The sequence below is a fragment of the Anabrus simplex genome, chromosome 6 (assembly GCF_040414725.1).
Source record: "Anabrus simplex isolate iqAnaSimp1 chromosome 6, ASM4041472v1, whole genome shotgun sequence".
In the NCBI taxonomy this organism is placed as follows: Eukaryota; Metazoa; Arthropoda; class Insecta; order Orthoptera; family Tettigoniidae; genus Anabrus; species Anabrus simplex.
In genome coordinates this window covers 313660050-313684064 of record NC_090270.1, presented here as the reverse complement: position 1 = coordinate 313684064, position 24015 = coordinate 313660050, and the positions used below count along the sequence as shown (strand labels likewise).

Below are 24015 nucleotides of genomic sequence, written 5' to 3'. Positions count from 1 at the left end.
AGGCTATTGACTTGCTTCCCGAAGCTATAATTTATTCTCTAAATTTCCAGAATTCCATGCCATTTCCCGTTTTCATGTAACTTTCTCCGACCTGGCTCCTGTGGCGAGGGCTCTAATCTGTGTTGGAAGTAATGTTCCTTTCACAAGGTATGACAAAGTACAGTTTCAGTGCTGGGAAAAATGTGATAGTACCAAGTGGTAATAATTATTATTTAGCGTATGGCTTATACAGACATAATCAGTAATATACATATATACATATTTACAGCTGAGAAACAAAGCAACTTGTGCTTCACAATTGAATGTCTAATTCTTCGATCCAGCGTGCAGCATCCGGAGTTAGCAGCAGGAAGTCATCCTCATCACCGTGATAGGCTCGAATCCTACATTCCCTGACGATATGACGAACAGTCTGGTGTGGAGCTCCGCAGTCACAGTCTGGGTTAGGTAGCTTTTTCCACTTATGGAGAGCGGCTCTGCACCGACCATGTCCTGTTCTGATTCTATTCAGGGCAGTCCAGGTCTTGCGTGGTAGGTGGGATCCACTTGGAAGTCTGGGACCTGAGAAGAAGGTATGAAGGCGCACATCCGTTGCTGCTTCCCATCTACTTTTCCACTCATCAAGAGATTTAAAATCTTTAGCATCCATGTTAGAGGCATCACGCAGAGTTGGATGGCGTGATTTTAGTCTGTTAAGATTCAGAAGTGGCAGGTCACTATTCACGGGTAGACTAGGATTTCTTGAGATCTTGTGAAATTCCTTCATAAGGGCATTAGATCGGCGTAGATCAGGTGGCATTATACCAGTTAGCAGTGGAAGCCAATGAACTGGAGTAGATGTGATTGCGCCAGATATGATGCGCATTGTGGTATTAAGCTGGGTGTCAACAAGCCTTGTATGATGACTGTTCATCCAAACAGGTGCACAATACTCGGCACTTGAATACACCAAACCCAGGGCTGAAGATCGCAAAGTGGTTGCTGAAGATCCCCAAGTAGTTCCACACAGTTTATGAAGGATGTTATTTCGAGACTTCAACTTTTGTGCTAAGTTCAGGAGGTGTTGTTTGAAGGATAGTGTACGGTCCAAGATGACACCAATAATGAAAACTTGTGATGAGATAAGTGACGTATTTTGAAATAGATTTAATACGACATGAATCGGGACCTCGTATTTATGTTGTGCTAAGCTAGGAATCGTCTTAATGAGGACCGCACTACGAGGTTTCACTGTATTTTCTCGTGTCTGGTTAAATTTCAGAAAGGCTATTCCTGAGTAATTTATAGCGAAAAGGTTATTACTGGTGTTTGAAATGTGTTTTCATGATACATAGGGGGTTAAGCTAGGTTAGGTGACTGTTTGAATAAGAAAACTGAAACATTTGCCACAGATGCCACTGGAGTGATTCTACTCAAATTTTTCAGAATGAAATTGAACATACGCGTTCACATCGTTTCGGAATTCGAAAAATAATTTACGAATAAGCCGTAGTATGGAAATCTGCAAAGACGCAAGTTTTGAACAAGCAGATTATCGTTACATACTGACGTTAACGGGTGTGGGTTATTCCAACTCTTACAAAAATCGGCTATAATGACAATCTGCTATAGCGGATAAATTTTTTGCTGTTATGAATTCTCGCTATAACGGACTTCTACTGTATATTGACTGTCCACAAGGAATAAACTACAAGCGATTGACATCACATCTAGATATTTAACACGTCAAAAGAAATAAATTATGGAAGGTTGATGGATTTGAGGTTATGCCCAAAATGTAAGTATGTAATAAATCATTCACAGCTGCACATATAAGGAAAAGTTCACACTTTTGATATTTAATATTTCAATTAAATTAATTTCTAGAAGGAAAATATAGTTTTGAAAAGGCAATATGAAAGACAATTTAAAAAAAGCACTTTACCTAGTTAGAATCTAATAAAGAAGGAACTACTTCCAATTCAGATTCCTCTCTCTCCTCTTTCTCACTGTTACTCGTATCATTCAGATTAATGACATGATGATCGACAGTCATATTGCACCCACAGTCCGATTCCCAGAATCTCAGCTCTTCTGTCACCACGTGATAAAAGGCATGCCACATTACAGCTGTTACATGCACCAAAGTCTCGTTAATATTCTGACTTCTACTATGAGTTTTATTATTACACACAATGTATCCGTTGACCACGCTTCACACCAACTCTTTGGAGGTGAACGGAGGTCAAGTTTCCATCGAGCCTTCGCGAACGGACGATGTTGTGGTTAAAGATCCAATAGAGTGCGAACGGATGATGTCATAGAGGCTAGCAATTCAACATGGTGGGTCAAGCATGAGGGTAAGGGTCCCCGGCATTCTTCAGATTGAATTACTTGGTTATATTAATGATAATGAATTGGTCCTTGCATATTATTCGGACTGATATTATTTGAGAAATTATATTGTGGACATTGTGCACGTAGGGTCGCACTATGCTATGATCTGGCTAACGTACTATTTTGATGTGTCTGTGCAGGTGTTCTGCCGTAGCATCAACCACTAAACGTTAACATGAACATGTTCTCATGTTTACAGCATGACTGGTTTTCTCGCTGATGCAGTATAGCAAATTATCTTACGAATATAATTATCATATATTGCCATCAGAGTTCAGTTGTGTGTTACTTCTGTCCAAATTAATGAAATGTAATTGTTAATAGAATGGAAACACCTCCAAAGAGATTATACAAAGTGATACATTCTGTGAATAGAAAGATCATACGCAGTGGTCTAAAATTCTATAAGGAGAAAAGAGGCAATGTTTCAGCATACCATTATAAAAATCTTTTGAAAGGACTGGTAAGGCTTTAGGTAGAAGTGAGAAGACAGTGCATCACATTGCTAGGCAGTTTGAAAAAGTGGAGATGGACGGAAGTTAAATCCACTCCAGGTTGATATCGACCACATTCAAACAAGATGAAACTCTATGATTTTGATAAAAGTGTTACATGGTGGACTTTCTTGGAATACAGTGTTTCAGAGTAGGAAAATAAATTCTTGCTTCACACAAACTTCTTAACACTGGTAAAAGATACTATACTCAGGATTTAAATTTACAAAGTGTCTTTGACAGTGGTTTGACAGACATGGCTGATAAATCAACCAGTACGGTGGATTTCCTGATGCTGAGTATTCTACTTCAGGTACTGTGCATTAATGATTACTAAAGCATGTTTCTGAATTATGTATATTTAAATAGATTATAATATTTGCATTAGCAGTATAATAGCATGTTATCTACAGGGACATTATTTTATCCTTTCGGGGGGATTCTCACTCGTCCGGTTGCCTGCGCTGTGAGCCTGTCTCCCGCCAAGCACTTTGCCGTAACGCGGCCAGCGCGTGTTTTTGCACAAGATTTCCTGTACTTTATGCAGATATTGTGTATATACACACACACTCACATAATGAAAATGGCATTGGAACAACACACTGAGCACTAAACATGTGAACACTTGACTAAACTGAACCTTACGCTGGTAAAGCTCTCAGCAGACTGCATAGGAGGGGAAGCGCATAACGGTAAATTGCTTGGTGGGAGACAGGCTCACAGTGCAGGCGAGCGGGCGAGTGAAAATCCCCCGAATAGATAAAATAATGTCCCTGTATATTCTGCACTCCCATCCTGCTGTAATCGCTAATATTGCTTTGAAGTGAGTGTACAGGACATGCTTGCTGCTTTGCTTTGTAGGTCACTCCTGTACCTGTGCAGCACATGTCAACATACGTCAGTGCACTTGCTCACTAACAGTAAAGGCTGATTGGAGAAGTGTTATAAAGTATATATCGAGTTAATTCACGTGCTTTTATGTGTTATTAGTCCATTGCAGTATTAGAAGTGTATGTAATACTGTATATAGTGTATTTCACAGTGCCTTGTAAGAGTATATGTACAGTGTAACTTTGTTAAGACATTTCTTCAGGGGACAGGGAAAAAGAACACGTTAAGCGAGAAAACATACACCTCATCATATGTTATAAAGTATATATCGAGTTAATTCACGTGCTTTTATGTGTTATTAGTCCATTGTAGTATTAGAAGTGTATATAATACTGTATATAGTGTATTTCACAGTGCCTTGTAAGAGTGTGAGCCGGCCCCGTGGTGTAGGAGTAGTGGTCCTGGCTCTTACCCGGAGGCCCCGGGTTCGATTCCTGGCCAGTTCAGGGATTTTTACCTGGACCTGAGGGCTGGTTCGAGGTCCACTCAGCCTACGTGATTAGAATTGAGGAGCTATCTGACGATGAGATAGCGGCCCCGGTCTCGAAAGCCAAGAATAACGGCCAAGAAGATTCGTCGTGCTGACCACACAACACCTCGTAATCTGCAGGCCTTCGGGCTGAGCAGCGGTCGCTTGGTAGGCCAAGGCCCTTCAAGGGCTGTAGTGCCATGGAGTTAGAGTAGTTTGAAAGAGTGTATGTACTGTGTAACTTTAAGACATTTCTGCAGGGGACAAGGAAAAAGAAGACGTTAAGCGAGAAAACATACTACTGAATACAGGAATAAGAACTATCCAGCAGGGATATGGAAACACTAGATACAATTTTTTTCCAACATAAGGGCAATATCAAGGGTTATGAATTTCATGTTGTTGGTCTGTATTGAATGAACTGAGATTACATATAAATTCTAAACACAAAAGTTTTCCACCTATTCTATACATAGTTATATTTTAGGGTTGAAACTAGTCCCATGTAATGTAAATACACGTATTTTAAATATAACTTTGTATTGAATAGGTGGAAAACTTTTATGTTTAGAATTTATATGAGGGCATTATATGTCTTTTATCTGCAGGTACAATGAAAACTATATCTACCATTTCTAAAGATGAAAGGAGAGTATTAGAAAGGTGTGAAAAACACGAGAGATTAAGTATAAAAACCTTGTAAAATAACAACAGTGCACTGAAAGTGTGAAAAACACCAGACAACAAATACGAAAACATTTGCACAGGGGCCTATCACGCTCTTTCTAAAACAAATGTTGGTAGAAGCCTTTTATTTCAGGCCAATGGGTTATTAAACTATTTTCTGGTCACACTTTTAGACAACGAATTTGGAGGTTACACTCGACCACGTGCGATTGCAAGAGAATAACTTTGTAATTCCAATGTAAATAGTCCATTATTGGACATTATAAATTTTCCAGCTAACTCATCTTGGTTGGCAGCATTTTGCCCCTGTGTGCCATTTTGAGCTCATCAGTTGGTAACTAGCACACGTATCAAGACACATGGTTAGTGCGTATAGTGGAGGCCTCTGCGTAGGTTACTTGGAGCCACAGGTAGTGCCGATGCACTATGAGAGACTTTGCCTCATTTACAAAAATTGATAATAACTTTGGCCACCATTTTGAATCTGACAAAACTTGGACCAACTCGAATGATCGAGTCGAAGGTGCGTGTTTCAATATTCGCTCCACCTCTGTGCTCTTAAAGATGCAGATGCCAGTCCACTTTCTGATAGATTTGAATTTTGTCTTCATTAGTAAGGAATTTCACAACCTTTTCTGTATCCATAACTAGACTATCACAAGACAAATATGCACCATGCTAGTCAACTTCACACGATTATGTTCCTAACCCAGATGTAGGCTATCACGCGACAAATATTTGTTACCCTTCACTGTAACAATCAACACAAAATAAATTTCTAACTTCTGAATGGAATGCAAAATACAAGCACAAACAGGCTCACTGTGTTGCTCAGCAATTTCGCTGCTAACCGGCAAGCAAAACGGAACATTCCTGAGGCTAACAGTTTGGGTATTTGGTGCAACTTATCGTGTGAAGTTCAGGAATTCAAGAACTTTCCCTCTTATCACGCAGCTGTAGCGAGGGCTCATATCCGAATTGGAAATTACGTTCCCTTCACAAAGTATGACAGATAACATTTTCAAGGCTAGGAAATATGTGATCATACTAAGCAGTAGCAGTAGCAGTAATAGCAAAAATTTGTGATGTGATAAGTGAGGTATTTTTATATAGATTTAATATGATGGGAATTGCGACTTCGAATTTACAATGTGCTATGCGGGAAAACATGTTAATGAGAAATGCATTAATGAAGTTTCACTGAATTGTTATGCTGTATTTCATGAAATGGGGCATTGATGCTGTGTACCGGGTTGCAGATCGAATTATACTGATGCAGATACCAAAGTAAAACTTTAAAGGGAGAATGATAAGGAATATACAATGGGAAATTTTCAAGGTGAAATCCAAATCATTGTGTGTATCAAGCATTTCAAACCAAAATTTGTTGTTAGGGAAAATCTATTTCCAGTCGAAAGTGTTTAACGCATTTGTGTTGCCTAGAAAATTCTTAAACTAAGCTGATACAATTCTACAGTTATCTGAAATCTTTTCTTATGCCACAGTTAGTTTCTCTAAAGGTAGGAGAAATCCAGAATAAGAAAGTCTAGTGAAGGTTTAAATTATGATAGCTGGCCGTGATTGATAACTACAGTAGGCAATAAGACCTAGACTGGTATGTGGTGATGGGTGCGAAAATGATGGAGAATTAAGAGTCGAATTTAGAAGAATCTTAATTTCCCCAACGCGACTGCATCTAGTTAAGAGGAATTGGCGGCGGCAGCACAAGAGCTTTTAGGGCAGCAGTCATCATGGCAGGTCAGGTAGGGGGTAGGATTATCATTGGGAATCCTAACTAGGAAAAGTTATAATTTACATGCATGGAAGAACAGATTTATAATTATACTATGAAGATACCGAGCTCGATAGCTGCAGCCGCTTAAATGCGGCCAGTATCCAGTATTCGGGAGATAGTGGGTTCAAACCCCACTGTCGGCAGCCCTGAAGATAGTTTTCCGTGGTTTCCCATTTTCACACCAGGCATATGCTGGGGCTGCAAAAAAGCATGATGAAAGTAAAAAACCCATAAAATGTTGATTGTTAAAACAGTCTTGAGCTGGAAGTCTTTCTTTTTCAATGCTTTTTGTTGTCCTTTGGTGTGTATCAGCTGATATCTGTATACTGTTGGCTTAGTTTTTGTGTTCCGACATGGGCTGATGTACATAAGCATTATTGAAATTGAACCATTTGATTTTAGTCTGTAAAATGGATAATACAAATCGAATTAAGGTTGAAAAGTGGTTTTAACTTTTCATTTTGTGTGTGTCCTATGTTTTTTTAATACATCATACATGTCTTACTGAGGATGACCCAATGCCGGGTCGAAACATGTCTATTTATGTGTGAACTTTCGTCATAATTGGACGTAAAAAATATTTAGTATTGACTAGGAGGATTAAAATAGTTTTTGTACAATTTTGTAAGAAGTTCAACCGTCAATACGGATTCAACAATGAGATTCATAGTCTGTAATGACGGAAGTGTTCCGACATAATGTTTACTCCAAAAATAATGTGTTAACGGAAGAATTTAAGTACTTTGCGATTCTCAGGCAATACCTAGACTTTAGAGAATCCATGGCCTTCTGAATAGGTATTATTCTCAGTGAGTTTAGGCAGGCATTCTGCGGAACGTACATCAAGCATTGTGTTTACATTGGGAAGGCACAAAATGACCTCGCGAAACTCAATTAGTTTGAGCAGTTCGTTAGTGCAATTATAAATGATTTTAACTCTAGTGGAGATGATTGTATATCTGAACTTGATTTGGGAAGTGAGTATCGTGGTGCTTCAGAAGTACCCAGTGAATCTGAAGTTGTAGAAGGCTAAAGTTCATCAAAAGAAGACAGCAAATCTGACTGAGTAACCTACAAGTCTACACACAACAAGTTTACAAAGTTCCTGCATTATTTGACTCCAGGTTTCCAACCACCACCTTATAAGCCTGTTTCAACACCGTTAGATTTTTTTCACGCTATTTTTCGCAGACGTATTGAAAGAGATAGTGGATGAGACAAGCAGGTATGCTAAACAAAAAATCCAGCTGAACACGACACTACAGAAGAGAAGTTTATGGACCTCTTGGAAGGATGTAAGCATGGATAAGCTCAAAGCATTTCTGGGTGTAATTATAATATGGGAACAAACTCAAAATTCAGTGCAAGACTATTTTTCTGAGGATTGGCCTGAAAAATATCCATTTTTCAAGGATGTATTTAGCAGAGAATGATTTTTTCAAGTGTTTTGGATGTTCCACGTCAACCGAACCGCCCCCCACCCCCCCACCCCCCACTCCCAGTGCACGCCGCATGAGAACAAGAGGGATAAAATCCGCAACCTAGTTCTATACTTGGAAAGCTAGTTTCAAGAGTTCTGTATTCCTAACAGGAAGATATGAATTTATGAAAGTACTGTTAGTTTTAAGGGTAGAGTCATATTGAAATGCTACAATCCTCAAAAGCCAAATAAGTGCGGGCTTTGCATATGCGTTCCTGCAGATCCTGCTACTGGTTTTCTGTGTACATTCATACCATACTATGGTTCTACAACTACAAACTGTTTGACTCTTCCTGGCGAGGTCTTTACAACAAGAATTGTGATGCAGCTTTGCCAACAGCTCACTCAGGATTTGATTGGGACTCGTGGATTTTATATCTTTACTGACAGATTCTACACAAGTATGGATTTAGCAGAGCAACTGTACAATAATGGTTTCCATTTAACAGGAATGGTACTGAAAACAGAAAAGGTCTACCTACTGAACTGAAAGGAAGGAAAAAAATTTGAAGAAGCATGAAGTCATTGCTTACAGAGAGGAAGACAAGGTAATGGTACTGGCTTGGCATGACAAGAGAACAGTAACAGCAGTTAGTACATGGTACAATATGCAACAGCCATTCACACCAAAGAGACACAAAAGTGTTGATCCCATCCTCAAGCCCACTGTCATCTGTGACTACATGGAGCACATGGGAGGGGTGGATACTTCGAATCACTATGCATCTTCCTAAAATTTTGAGAACCCCCTATGGGAGAGGGATGCAGACAAAAAATACACCCACGGTATCCCCTGCCTGTCTTAAGAGGCGACTCAAAAGGGTGACCAAGGGATGATTGTACTAGAACTATGAAACTAGTTGTGATTAGTACCATCACGCGGGAACACCATGGGTTGCCTTTACTTGCGAGTAGTACCACTATGTTAGGTACACAATAGGTTTGTGATTAGTAGCAACAGAAGGGGAGTCTGTATGGTTTTCCAATACCTGTGATTAGTACCATTGTGAGAAACACCCTGGGTCTGGGCGTTGCCTGTGATTAGTATCACTATATCATTGACACCATGGGTCTGTGTTGCCTGTGATTAGTACCCACTATATGAAGAACAGGAATATGAAACCCGTGATTAGTACACCTAGGTGAGGAACACCGTGGGTTTGCGTTGCCTATGAGTGGCACCATTATGTGAGAAACACCATAGGTCTGCGTTACCTGTGCGAAGTACAATACTTGTGAGTCATACCACAATGTGTGGAACACAGTGAGTCTACACTACTTTTGAGAAGTACCGCACTATGATAAATACCATGGTTCTACTTTAAGTTACTTTAAGTAACATTATGAGGGACTGTTGACCTGGATTTTGGACTCCCTTAGACAACAAGCATCCTCGATTCAGATTTGTGCTTTAGAAGCAGTCCCTTGGTCAGGAATACTATTGTTTATGATAGTTGCTGGGTTGGATCCACTGACTGTTTTAAATTCACATACATCCATTCATTCTTCATCATTGCAGGTTTTTTTAATTCTGGTCAGTGGATAATTTTGAACTTTTGAATTTTCATCACATTTCATACCATTGGGGGCCAATGACCTAGGTGTTAGGCCCCTTTAAACAACCAGCATCATCATCATCATCATCAATTTTGAGAGGTCTGTGAAGTGGTGGCACTAGCTCTTTTTCTGGCTCTTCCATGTTGCAATTGCCAATAGCTTTCTGCTGTTCAATACAAAGAGACAGAAGGAACAGAAGAAGCCCTTGAGACAGAGAACATTTAGAAAACAGCTGGCAGTAGAGTTAGTTGGAGATGTTCGCAACACCAATTCTAGAATGAGAGTACATCCCGTCTCCAGTAATGATGAAGAGCGACTTAACGGAAAGCCACATTTTATCTACCCACACCCTAAAAAGAATATGAATGACTGTGCTATGTGCAGTAATAGGCAGAAGAAAGGAGAACGAAACGAAACCCATTTCTTCTGTAACACCTGCTCAAGAAAACCAGGCCTTCATCCAGGTGTTTGCTTTGCAAGTACCATACTAAAAAAGGGTACAAGTTAATAGGCACATGGACATTGGTAATTCTGCATATTCATTATTTGTGTAATTATGTAATATCTTTTATTCCAGCTTGAGTTTTGTAAATAAATTGTTTTAGCCCTAAGAAAATATAGCAGTAGTATAACTATACATTTTCAGAAAAATAAATGCGAGTAGAGGTAGGTGATCAGCTAAACAAATTCAAGTGGTAAGGGTTAAATATCTCTTCATGTGATTATGAGGGTATTTATTGTAAATGTGAGGGCATATAAGTCACTGGTAAAACCCCCAATTAGAGTATGGTTACAGTGCATGGAATCCTCCAGGATTACTTGATTTGAAAACTGGGAAAAATCCAGAGGAAAACAGTGCGATTTGTTTTGGGTGATTTTGAACAAAAGAGTCATCATCATCTGGGTATCCTTCCAGCCGGCCGGGTAGGACTTTTGTGGACAATATGCCTCCATCCGTTCCTGTCATTATAGAGTTCCTCTCCTTTCACATCCTGTAATGTTGTTCCTTTCTCGATAAGGTCTGCATCCAGCCACCTTCTTCTGGGACATCCAACAGGTCTCCTTCCAGGTACTGCCATTTCCAAGTATTGTCCGGGGGTTCTAGTCTGTTCCATCCTTTGCATATACCCAAACCATTTCAACCATGCAATGCACAGTCTTTCTTCCATCGTACAGGTCACTTGCATGTCATTTCTAATGCACTTATTTCTAATTCGGTCTCTTCTTGTTTTTTGCATAGCAGATCGTGAAAATTTCATTTCACATGCTTGCAGTTTGCTGATGTCTCTTTTCAATAACACACAGGTCTCCAACCCATATGTAACGACTGGCAGAAGGTAAGATTTGAACATTGTTTGTTTGGCTTTTACAGGACCTGCTTTGTCCCACACTAGATTTCGTACCTGATAGAAGAACATGGAACCTTTTGTCACTCTGTTCTGGATTTCCAATTTAACATTCCCCTGGTTCGATACAATACTTCCAAGATAGTGGAAGCATTCTACTTATTCAATTCTCTGTCCATGAAGTTTGAGATCACATTCGTTGGATGTTCTACTCAGTTTCATTGCTACTGTTTTTTTTCTTACTCACAGTTAACTTATATTCCTTAAATTTGTTGACCTAGCAATCTAATTTCCTTTTGGACTTCTTGCTCTGTTTCTCCCCAAATGGCAACATCATCTGCAAACATTAATGCATTCAAATCTCCAAGTTCTGCAGCTTTAATTTCTTAATGATTACATCCATGAGTGCTAGGAAAAGTAGTGGAGATAGTACACTGCTTTGTTGTACACCTCTCTTTGTTTGGAGCCATTCAGATCTACCATTCCCTATTTGTACACTACCTTCACAGTTTTCATATAGCAATTGGATCTTACGAATTAGAGAACTTGGAGCCCTTAGTTTATGCAGACATTCCCATATTTTACTCCTTGGAACATTGTTGTAGGCTTTTCCTATATCTAGGAACACTACTATCAGATCTTTCCCTTTTTCCCAGTACTTTTCCATTAGTTGTCTAATGGAAAAAATTAGATGTTTTGTTCCTCTGTTGCCTCTGAAGCCGTGTTGTTCTTCTTCAAACTGATGTTCTATCCTTCTTCTTAATTTTGCTATGATCTTTTCCAATATCTTGTGGCATTGTGGTAGCAGGGCAATTCCTCTGTAGTTTGACTTTCTTCTGCTTCCTTTCATGAATACTGGTATGATCAATCCTTTTTTCCATTCATCTGGTATCTTATTTTCTCTCCAGATTATTCCTAGTGTTCGATGTAGCCTCTGAAGACCTTGTATGCCTGTTGCTTTTATTATATCTGCAGATAATCCATTTACTCCTTCTGTTTCTGACCATGTAATTGGTCTTTCTTCTTCTCCATGTTTGATAGGTTCATTTTTTCGTGCTTCTCTTCTTCATTGCCATTTAACATCCTGTCGAAATAGTTTCCCATTTCTTCTCTGATGTTTTCTATATTCTGGATTAGGATTCCATCCTCTGTTTCAGTTGCTTTAATATCCTCATTGTCTGATCTCCCACTCTTCAGTATTCCTTACAGCATCTTTTGATTCCCTTTTGAGTCCTCCTCTAGTTTTTGAGTGAACATCTCCCAACTCTTATCCTTCTCTTCCTTCACAATTCTCTTCACTAATAATTTCTTATCTCTATATATTTGTTTGAGGTTGGTTATTTTTTTGTTATTTTGTGGTAAGACACCTTGCATTTGTTTTTTCTTCACAACATCTTTATGTTTCTTTGCCATATTTTGGTCTTTAATAGGTTTTCTTACTTTTTCACTCCACCAACTGGTCTCTTTCTTCTTGCTTCCTCCTCTTGTTTTGCCACATACTTCTGTTGCACAACTCACTAATGTTGTTTTAAACAGGTTACATTCCTCCTGTGCACTTTGTGTTTCATTCTTCGGTACCTTTTCCATTACTAACAAAGCTTTTTTATTTGCCTCATCTTTCAGTTTCCAATCTTGTATTCTTGGTATTTTCTGAACCTTATAATTCAAGTCGGCTATTAGTAGCCTGTGATCACTGTCTAAACATTCACTGGGAATAACTTTTACATCTCTCATGCCTTCTCCACTTTTTCTATCTGTTTTTACATAATCAATGACTGTTTTAGTTCTTCCATTCCAGCAGTACCTGGTTATTTTAAGGCTGCCTTGTTTCTTGAAGAAGGTGGTTTTTATTATCATGTTCTTTTTGGCACAGAAATCTAGGACATTCTCACCTTCAGCATTCCTTCCCCCATATCCATAGGGCCCCATTACCTCTTCATAGCCTGTTCTATCTACTCCAACTTGGGCATTTAGATCCCCTAATATCCCCTATTATATTATCGTCTTGTACATGGTCCTCCAATTTCTCAAGAAACTCTTGCTTTTCGTCATCATTACATCCTGTGTGCGGAGCATATACTTGGATTATTGTGAGACTGTTACTTTGATCATTCTTTCATTTATATGTGTGATATCTGTTATGGCTTCAGTATCTTTAGGTAGCACAAATCCCACTCCATTCTTTGTTTCCTTCTTGTTACCATACCATTATAGCTTGTAATCTTCCCTCAGTTTCTTTGATTTCATCCCCTTCCATTTTGTTTCACTCATTCCTAATATATGAATCTTCCTCCTTTCCATCAGGTCGACTATCCCTTCACACTTGTTGGTCAGTGTAATTATATTCAGGGTTCCTACTCTCACTTTGGTTTCTTGGTAAGGTCTATTCCGGTTGTTACGTCTTTGATCGGTATATCTTCTTGCATTTTCAGGATAAGCATCAGCCTTCTTAGGGTCATCATTAGTTCCTGAAGTGCCAGAAGTGGAGTGTTTTTCTGGTATGTTCGATCCGAGGCTTGTCCGTACATTGAAAGCAATCAAACTATTACTTCTTTACTGGCTTGCTAGGCCTAACAAAGAAGGATTTTCTTTCGGTGTTTACTCCCTTAGCCTTTGAGGATCCCTCCTCATCCCACAAGGCAGTGAGTTCCATCTGTACTACCCCAGAGGATGGGTTGCCTCTTCCGCCAGCTCTGCCTTACCGAATCATCATGTCCGCCTTTGCTGCCGTTGAGGTCTTCATCCGTAACCCTGGGCATGGGTTCCGTGATTTACCCCACGGGACTGTGTCCCTGTCTGAATTCAGCCATTCTATCACTCCGGCCTACTGGAGTGTAGGATGCCCACCCCCACGACATGGATGCGCCAGGCAAGAATAAGTGGAGGACAGGGAAGGTGGCCCTGTCTCCCTTGAGCCAGGCTAATGGTTGTATGTGATGCTACAACCAAAGGCAAACAAAAGAGTAATGTAACAAAAATGTAGCAAACTTTGGGCTGGAAAGACTTGGGAGCATGGAGATGAGCAGGAGCTGTTCCAAGCTGTCAGTTTAGAGATGGTGTGGAATGACATTAGTAGACCAATATGCTTGAATAGAGTTTTTAAAAGTAGGAAAGATCATTTATAGGAAGAGGAATTAGGGATTAGAATAATTTGCTAAGGAAGATGTTGGATAAATTTTCATCTTCTTTGAAATCCTTTAAGAAAAGATTACTTAAACTTACAGGGAATCTGCCACCAGGGAAATAGTCCTAACTGCAGATTAGTGGTAATTGGCAGATGCCTATTTCCAATTTATAATACGAACTAGCTCAGAAAGAAAGAGAATAGAAGTTTTTGAAATATGGTGTTACAGTAGAATGCTGAAGGTGAGATGGATAGATCAAATCACAAATGAAGAGATACTGAATCAAATTGGTGAGAGAAGATCAATTTGGCTAAATTTGACGAGAAGAAGAGATAAGATGTTTGGACACATCTTAAGACACCCAGGACTTGTTCAGTTGGTTTTTGAAGGAAGTGTAGGCGGTAAGAACGGTAGGTGTAGAGCAAGGTATGAATATGACAAGCAGATTACAGCAGATGTAGGATGCAATAGTTATGTATAAATAAAAAAAAGATTAGCACAGGATAGGGTGGCATGGAGAGCTGCATCAAACTAGTCTATGGACTGATAACTCCAACAACAGCGATACCAGTATAGTTGGTCCGTTATTGGACATTATAAATTTTCCTCCTGGTTGCCAGTGTTTCGCCCCGGTGTGCTGAGTTGGGTTCATCAGTTGGCAAATAACACACCTACCAAGACGCATGGCTAATGCATATCGTGGAGGCCACTACATAGGCTACTTGGAGCCACCGGCAGTGCCAATGCACTATGAGAGACTTTGTCTCATTTTCAAAAATTGATGCTTGCCTGGCCATCAGATGATATAGATGTTAATTCCCATAGGGAACCTAAAATATTTTCCCCTAATTAGTAAATTTATAATATCAATATAGTTGGTCTGTTATTGGACATTATAAATTTTCCAGCTAACTCATTCCTGGTTGCCAGCGTTTCGCCCCAGTGTTCTAAGTTGGGCTCATCATTTGGTAAATAACACACCTACCAAGACGCATGGCTAGTGCATGCCGTGGAGGCCACTGCGTAGGCTACTTGTCACTTGTTGTGAAATGGAACCAACAGTATAGTGAAATTATAGGTACTAAGTCAGTTTTACATGCCACAAGGTAGTGTATGTGAACTTCTCAAATCAAAGGAGGAGACATGTGAAACACATTAAAAGACTTCTTGTATTTTTAAAGTAGATTATTTGTAATTTGCACTTAATGGTAATTTGAAAGCCCTAATAACTCATGAATGATCAACGTTGCAACCTAATGTATATCACCAATCAATAAAATGCATGATTTTACATAAAGATCACACCAAAAAAAAACAAAAAACAATAACTCTGACTCAGTGTATTTCCTTTGTAAGCTGATGATTTGTTAAATGTGGATTAAAGAGAAATGAATTGAGAAGAAAGGAAAAATCAGACAAAGCTTTTGATATGACTGAATGGAAGAACAACTTGAGAATCATTAAGTTGAAGATATTTCTGTGTTTGCAACTATCCATGTTTTAGGCCATCTAAAGAGCTTTTTTAAATCCAGTATCAAATATAGATGTGTAGTGGTTAGAGACCAGCACGTGGTAATTGGCAGATAGTGCAGGCAAGTATTCATCTAGCAAGATGTATTTTCTTTACTTCATTCAGGAGCAACAAGTACCACCCCCACAACCACCACAGCCTCCCCCAGTGATGCCAGCCCCAGACTATTGGCAGGATTCACAGCTACCCCATTGCGTAGGTCCTCACAACAATGATGGCTTCTATCAACAGCATGGTGGTGGAGATGGGCTATTCAACATGCCTCATTATGAAGACCAGTCCTTCTCCATGCCTGTTCAAGGACCACAGCAGGTTGGTCTTTTGTAATCATGTTTATCTTACCCTTAATAGTTTACAGAAAGCTCAGTAAAGTAGGAAATAGTCATTGAAGAATATTGGATAAGTTATTACATTATTGTTATTGATATTTTCCAGTAATGCCAATGATGGCTTTTTCAAAGATTTTATACTGAGTCTCCCTGTTTAAGGTTGAATTTATAGACTGTAATGTCCCTGGTCCATTTAACCAGAGCTTACAAGCAGATTACTTTGTCAAATTGCGCTTAAGTGTTGCTACTTTGTGCAGAACAATTTACCATTATTTTACTTACACATCTTGTGCATCCTTGATATACTACTCACTAGAAGAGTGCAGCACAGGTTACCTTTTCTATATCCCCTATTTATTTAGTTACCAGGAGTAACTTTCTGTTATTTTCTCAGTATGCATGAAGGTTTGGGAAACTGTGGGGAAGAGTTGCTAGAGATTAGCATAATACTGCATAGTCTCCATCTGAGCTTTGCCTTGAAATGTATATACAAAAGAAGAGACTTCTTTAACAACAACAGCTACAACAACAATGGTCCATGTCAAAATTCTAAGGGCAAATATCGCCTGAGATCAAATGCAGAGCTGTGCTCCAAATTTGAAAAGTTTTCACTTGTTATGGGGAAGTGCCATCTCATATTTTATGGTCATCTCTCTAAGGTACTTAACACCAGAATATCATGTAGAATTCTTGATCTTCTCATGACTTGGAAATCTACTGCTTTTGAACAACTGCAGTGAAGCAGGATTTCAGCAGGACTTGGATACACTGTATAAAGGATCTTCCAGAAAGAGTGAGAAGAAAACTGGTGCTAAGTGGTTTGAAGGGTGAAATTCTTTACCATGAGGAATGAGTGTTGGAAAACAAGAAAGGCTAATGAGTGTTAACCATGGTCCTAAGTGGCCAAAACTATATGTAAAAATCATGATAATGGAACAGCTTCAGAGGTGAACATTGTGCTCTTGCAGCTCATGCCAGTTTGCTTCTAGCGATCTAGTTTGTCATCATGACACCTAGAGTGCCATGTGCAACACACTGCTGCGAGTGGAGTTAGCTTGTGTGCTCAATATCAGCACACAGCTTGTTTGCTGGACTGTTTGGTAGTTGACAGTGCCACTCCAGTTCAGTAGTGGCAAGATTAGGGATAGCCATGTTTTTAAATGGCAGTGTGGTACATATCTGACTATTCTTCCTCCCTATTCCATTCTGTTGTCATGCTGTCAGACATACTTAGTTGACACCAGAATCCCTGGTGAACACTTTAAAAAAAGGAAATTACGAACGGTAGTTGTTCCATGTCACTCCTATGTGAGCAAGAGAGAATTCTATCTTACAGACTGTACGTTTAGCTGTGCAGAAATTGTTGCCCACAGATGCAAGCTGCAAGCCACTTTCCTAATTTTTCTATAAACACACAAGAGTCTCTTTGCTTTATTATAGATATGGGAGAATCATTCTGTCTCTGTGTCTTCACAAACACTACATTCAACGAATAAACAGACTAATTATAATTCTTACAAAATGAGAATTCAAGTTAATTCTCATTATAACTCATTTTTAGTAGTTTTGATCAGTGAGTTTTTGGTGACCCTCACAGGCCACCAGAAGTGAGTTTTTTCTTGAAAATTTTGAACTCTTAATTTAAAGTTATTTTAATTCTAACTTTTCTCTACTAATAAATGTACATAATTTTGCACGTACGGTACATAACTGATACCTTCACTTTAATTGAAATCAGTGGCGTAGAAAATATTTTGCTCAAAATATTGAAAGGAATAGTAAAATTGACATAAATATAATTACTCTCTATATGTGATCAAATTAGTACCATTTGCAACACACTGACTTGATTTTACAACAGTTTCACCCATAAAAATATCTTAGGGTATGGTACAGACCCAGAAAGTCGAGTTTTTCGTCGTGGTCAACTTCCATACCATTTCCAGTACAAACAATAAACATAACAAAACAGTTGTCAGGAAAGCATAAAGAGTCTTTAGGTTATGCCTTGCCACTTATGTAACTTCGACTTTTCCTTCATGTGTGTATTTTCCGTAACGAATAGGTAGTACTTGTTCATTTCTGACACTATGAAGTTCATAATATTACAATCAACAACTTCTTTGAAAATCGACACTTCCAGTCTTGAATTATTGTCATTATAATTCAAATGAAGATTATCACTAATCCCTGAATTTGATGGATCAAAATGAGCAGAAAGCATAGGAAGAACTGCGTATAGAACCCCACTTTCTTCCTTTGGTTTGAACAGCTGACAGCTTAGCCTTCATTTAAAGTTAAATACTTCATGATTGTTCCGTATTGAATAGAGAAATAAGAAGATGTACAATATTATAGGGAAGGATCCACCTTTCAATACTCCGTAGTAAGTTGCGACAGCGGAGCGCTGCACTTCGACCTCAATTTCCGTGTTGTCGTCTTTCGAGGAATAACCAATTTGACTCTCATCCTACACAATACAATCACTATCACTATCATAAATATCAATTTCAACATCAGACCCATCGTTAGTCAAAATATTACTTATATCTTGCGGAGCAAGCTCACTTCCTGGATTTGATCCCGCCATTACGACATGTATTTGTTTATGATCAGAGTGTTTGTTTCTATGGAAACCAGAGATGGGGGAAAAGAAAAATAATGTGTATTTTCAAGGAAGAGTCGTGCAATGCACTCAACGGAAACAACAATAGAAAACAGTTCCCAGGTTTTGTAAATTTTAGCACAATCGTGTAAGAATTTAGGTTACGTAACTACGGATGCTTCGACAGAACTTCATCACAGAACATACGAGATGTGATAAAACATGGAATAATGTACACTGAACATGTCAAACATCCCCCAACTTTGTTCTAAAATCCTGCCAGTACAATGTTACGAAACAATTTCAAACATTCAACATGAAACATGAATAGAAGGTGGTACTGTTCAGGCGCAAACTTCGAGAATGTAAATAGATGGCAGTACTCCCGTGGGCCACACGCAGCACTGCCGTAAATAGACGGCAGTACTGCTCATTGGGTTAAGTTATTGGCATTCCTAGCCTTCTGCCAGACTGTCACACAGGCTGTGACCATTTATACACAGACGCCTGGCAGGCGGTCTAGGGAGAGGTAGCATTTTGCACCTAATTCAAGCCTTCTGTCCGTAGTTGGCACGACATGCAGTATACTGTTTGAAAGCCGAGAATCTGCTCTCTTGAAGTTGGAGTGAACATCATGGATTTCATCACACAGCAGACAGACGCTCTCAAAGTAGGCTGATTCCCCACTTGGTAGTCAGCAGAAATGGCCAACCCTAGTAAACCTCTTATTACGAGGAATGACATTGAGCGTACATTACAGGATAACAGGAATGAATCTGACAGTGATATAGCTTCAGATAGTGATATAGGTTTATTTACTAGCTGTGAAAGTGATAGCAGTGTGACAAAACTTTTGACTGAAAGTGAGGACGAGTTTGTATGTGACAGTGATGATGAAGCCGAGGCTACCCCCCCCCCCCCCCCCCAAAAAAAAAAAGGCAAAGGGAGATGGGTGGAAATAGAGTAAAACAGGTGATAAATAGGGCTCGGATGTTTATGAAAAGTCATATTTTTTTCTTTGTCTCTATTTTCTTGCGTGATTGGATTTTGATGCTAATCAGGTGATCATCGTCACAAGAAGTGATTTTTATTTGTCATATATAAGCATATTTTGGCTATCTTTTGTCATAAGGTCATATTTTGAGCCTTTTTTTATTTTTTAGAAACATCGTATTTCGGTGGTTTGATGACAGCTGTAGCTGTGAAAAATCATCTTCAACTTACCGAATGTGAACTAGTGTTCACAAAACTGCTTCTCGGTATCACATCTGCAGTGAATGAAGGTCATGGACCTCACTGCACCTTTTACCTGGTCTCCCAGGCAGAGACAGAAATAATCCTGAAAAACCCATCCCAGCAGCGAGCTAATTACTTCTGGCAATCGTTTACTTGTCTTCTGATAGAACCTCAACCTCTTTTCACTTACACAAGCATCCCTTTACAGTGAATCATATCCCAGCATACATTCCAGTATGCCTAAGGAAAAGCCTTCTACTAGTGTTAAGTTACGAAGCTTTGTTAAGGAATTTGGAGAAGAATATTTCTGTTCATATGGTTTAGTTCTATTTTGCAAGTTGTGTGAAGTGAAAGTCGTGGCTGAAAAACATTTTAATGTGCAACAACATTGTAACACGGCAAAACACAGCAGCAATGTCATACAACACGTCGATAAGAAGAGGCAACAATTGATATTCGATAAGGCTGTTGCATCTTCAGCGATGGATAGATGTTCAGATTTTTTAAAAGGAACTTTGTGAGATGATGGTGTCTGCAAACATTCCTCTAAACAAGGTGAACAATCCCCATTTCAGGAATTTCCAGGAGAATTACACAAAGAAATCTGGTCCTACAGAATCAACACTGCGAGAAAATTATTCATCGCGTTGCTACGAAGATACTCTAAATCAAATACAGTGTAGCAGACAATAAGATTTGGATATCTGTTGATGAAATGACGGACGCTACATGTAGATATATATGTAATATAATTATTGGAATACTCCGTACTGATCGCTGTAGGGATATTTTTCTACGAATTTCAGAAGTTTTAGAGAGGGCAAATCATTCAATGATAGCAATTCTTTTTGATAATGTAGTAAAAACTTTGTGGAATGGTGAAATTAAGCGGGGAAACGTTCTTCTCTTTGTTACTGATGCTGCTGCATACATGGTGAAAGCTGCTGAAGACCTTGAGGACGACTCACCTCACTTGCATTGCGCATGTTCTGCATAGGGTGGCAGAAGAAATTAGTGGAAATTTTCCTGAAGTCGATAAATTAATATCTAACATCAATTTTTTTTTTAAAAGCACCACTGCGGGTTGCGAATTTCAAGGAGTTCGCTTTTTTGACACCACTCCCTCCACAGCCAGTTCTTACTAGGTGGGGGACGTGGCTCGATGCTGGCGTGTATTATTGCGAAAACTACTCCACTATCAAAAACATTGTTATCAGCTTCAACAAAGATGATTATCTTTTTCAAGATTACGCAGGAATTTTTTTCCATTGTTTGTCAGAAAGTCTGGCATATTTTAAGTCAAACTTCGGAATTATATAAAGTGCAGTTACTCGTTTAGAAGCTACTAGCTTAGAAATTCATGCAAGTATTTAAATTGTGAAAAGTGTTGAACTTTCAGTACGGTTTTTGCCGTGTGTGCAAGATATTATGTTCTTAGAGGAGAAGGTACCAGCACAGTTCAAGATGAGTGCATACTCGACAGCAGTGATTTAACATTATTCAAATATGCACCAATAACGTCTTGTGACGTAGGAAAAAGCTTCTGTTCTTACAAGAATGTGTCAAGTAATAATCGGATGTCTTTCACGCCTGATGCTTTGAAGATGAATCTTGTCATACATTTCAATTCCATCCGCAGAGAGAATGAAAAAGTGTGTGAGTTTGAACTACAGGCCCTGCCACCCTACCATAATGTATTGAAAGACATCTACTTAATTCGTTTTGTGATGCTCAATTTAGACTTTAATGAATTTAAATAATAATAATGAAATCGGGGCTTAAACTTTCCAAAATACTTTAAAAATAGATTGATTTCTAGTTTTCTCATATTTCAAACCACCAATGCAGAGAGCAAACATGTTTTGACTTTTAAAATGTTGTGTGATCTGCTAATCTTAGCAAACTTAGTAGTTTATAGGTATTTATTCACAAATGTTTGATAAATGAATCAAGGACAATAAACTGTGAATAACTGCTAAACATGTTTATTCAGAAAATGAATATAAATATAATAATAAAGAATTTAACTAACAAATATGTTATAAGCTATAAATTTCATTTTTGTTCTATATTGAAATGTAATTATATGAATAAATTCACAATATATCAATAAATACAATATATCAAGTAAATTATATTACATAAGTCTTGGGACTAGTTTCAGCCACTTAGTGGCCATCTTTAGCAAAATAAAAATTAAACAAATTATGTGATAACTAAAACATATGTATACCAGACAAAGATAATGTTGTAAGAATAATAATAACATTAAAATATATATAACTAAAATTAAAGTTATAATCTTCTTGTCACAATATAATATCTTTAAGTTGACTTAGGACCTTAGGCAAAGAAGTAAATCTCTAATGTCTGATGTTGAAAAACCACTGACTTGCTGGAGGAATTAGGGAGGCCATGTAAACAAAGGAGTGGATAAGGAACAACAAGAGTGCTTGTTCTTAGAGGAGAAGGTACCAGCGCACTTCAAGATGAATGCATACTCGACAGCAGTGATTTAACATTTATTCTTATTAACAAGTATGTATAAAAGAAATTGCCATTTCGATTTATAATTTATTTTAAAATGGCTATATTAGATTAATCATTTTAGGGTCATATTTTGTCATTTTTACATCATATTTCGTCACTTTTGAGGTCATATTTGCTTGCTTATTTGGGCTATTTTTAGGTCTTAAACATCCCAGCCGTAGTGATAAATTATCCAAATACAGTTTTCATACCTGCCAACTTTCCCAATTTTGGCGGGAGACTCCAGATTTTCGACAGTTTTTCCCATCTCCCAACTATTCTATTATTTCTCCCGATTTTAACTTATTTTTTTGTGAACTTCAAACATTTGTTTCCATATCCTGCCATTTCAGCTTTTTATGCCAGCGGCTGCGGAAGTCCTTCACTCATCGGCCGCTTTCAAATGAGATATCAACGTTTATTAATACATGAAATGCATGCGAATGTGCAATTTTTATTGAAATCTGTATATCGATTGGCAGTCTCTCATGCTCGCGTGTTATGTTCATGTTCATTCACATCAGTCTAGTTGATTCTAGAGACTAGTCACTAGATTTGGAGTCTCTTTAGTAATTTAATGACAGAATTTCAAAGATAGCAACTAGTGACTTTTCCAGAAGTTTTAGGAGCTATTTGGACACAGTTCTGGCGAATTTTAATTTATTACTTGATAAATAGCATTGCACTTAGCATAATCGCACAGGTGCGTGATGCAATGTGTTAATCTATACATTTGCTAAGTAAGTGCATGACTGATTCACACATGTGGAGCATGAGTTCATACTGTTTTCGGGAGGCTTATCAGAGACCAATCATCTTACTTAGCTCTGTGGCCTCGTATAGCAACAGTCGGGTTTTGAGACAATAAATGTTATAATATATGCCATAGTACTCTTGTATTGTTTGAAATTGTAGTGGCATTGTTCTTAATTGTTATTAGAAGTGTTATTGAATTTAATGTGTGAATATGGGGAAGCCCCCATATGTACAAAGCTAAGGAATCAGGCCGAGTCAATTGGTGCCACGCGGTTAGAGTCGCGCTGCTGTAAGCTTGTATTTGGGCTGGCAGCAGCCGTGAACATGATTTTCCTTGGTTTCCCATTTTCACACCAGACAAATGTTGGAGCTCTACCCTAATTAAAGCTATGGCTACTTCCTTCCCACTCCCAGCCCTTTCCTACTCCACCGTTGTGTCGGTGCTAGATAAAGCAGGTTTTTATTAAAATAATAAAAAATCTAAGGATTCAGCATAAGTGTTCAACTGTTTCAGCTATTCTACATTGTGCGAATGCACTAGGGGGTTTTAGGGAAAACGTGTTATTGGTACGAACTTTCAGAAAAGTTATGTGTTGTGAAATTGGTATAGACCTATATCACCAAATACATACAACCTTCGTTGTCTGCTGTGGAGGAGCTGGAAAATTAAGAATTTTTTTTTCTTCTGACTAGGTATCACACAAATAAAGTGCAACTGGATTATGGTGCTTAATTCGATTTAGCGACTTTTAAAAGAATTTGGCTAACACTGGTTGGCAACACTGGTTCAGATGCTTCTGTTGTGAGTG

General features: G+C 38.5%; 1 protein-coding gene across 1 annotated transcript in view; it reads left to right on the top strand.

Annotated features, from left to right (window-relative positions):
• The window catches only part of LOC136876001 (uncharacterized), a 262339-nt gene that overhangs the window by 91069 nt on the left and 147255 nt on the right, over positions 1-24015 (top strand). Inside the window, exon 9 of the mRNA XM_068228298.1 lies at positions 15857-16063. Coding sequence (XP_068084399.1) covers positions 15857-16063 — 207 coding nt within the window. The remainder of the gene's footprint in view (positions 1-15856; positions 16064-24015) is intronic.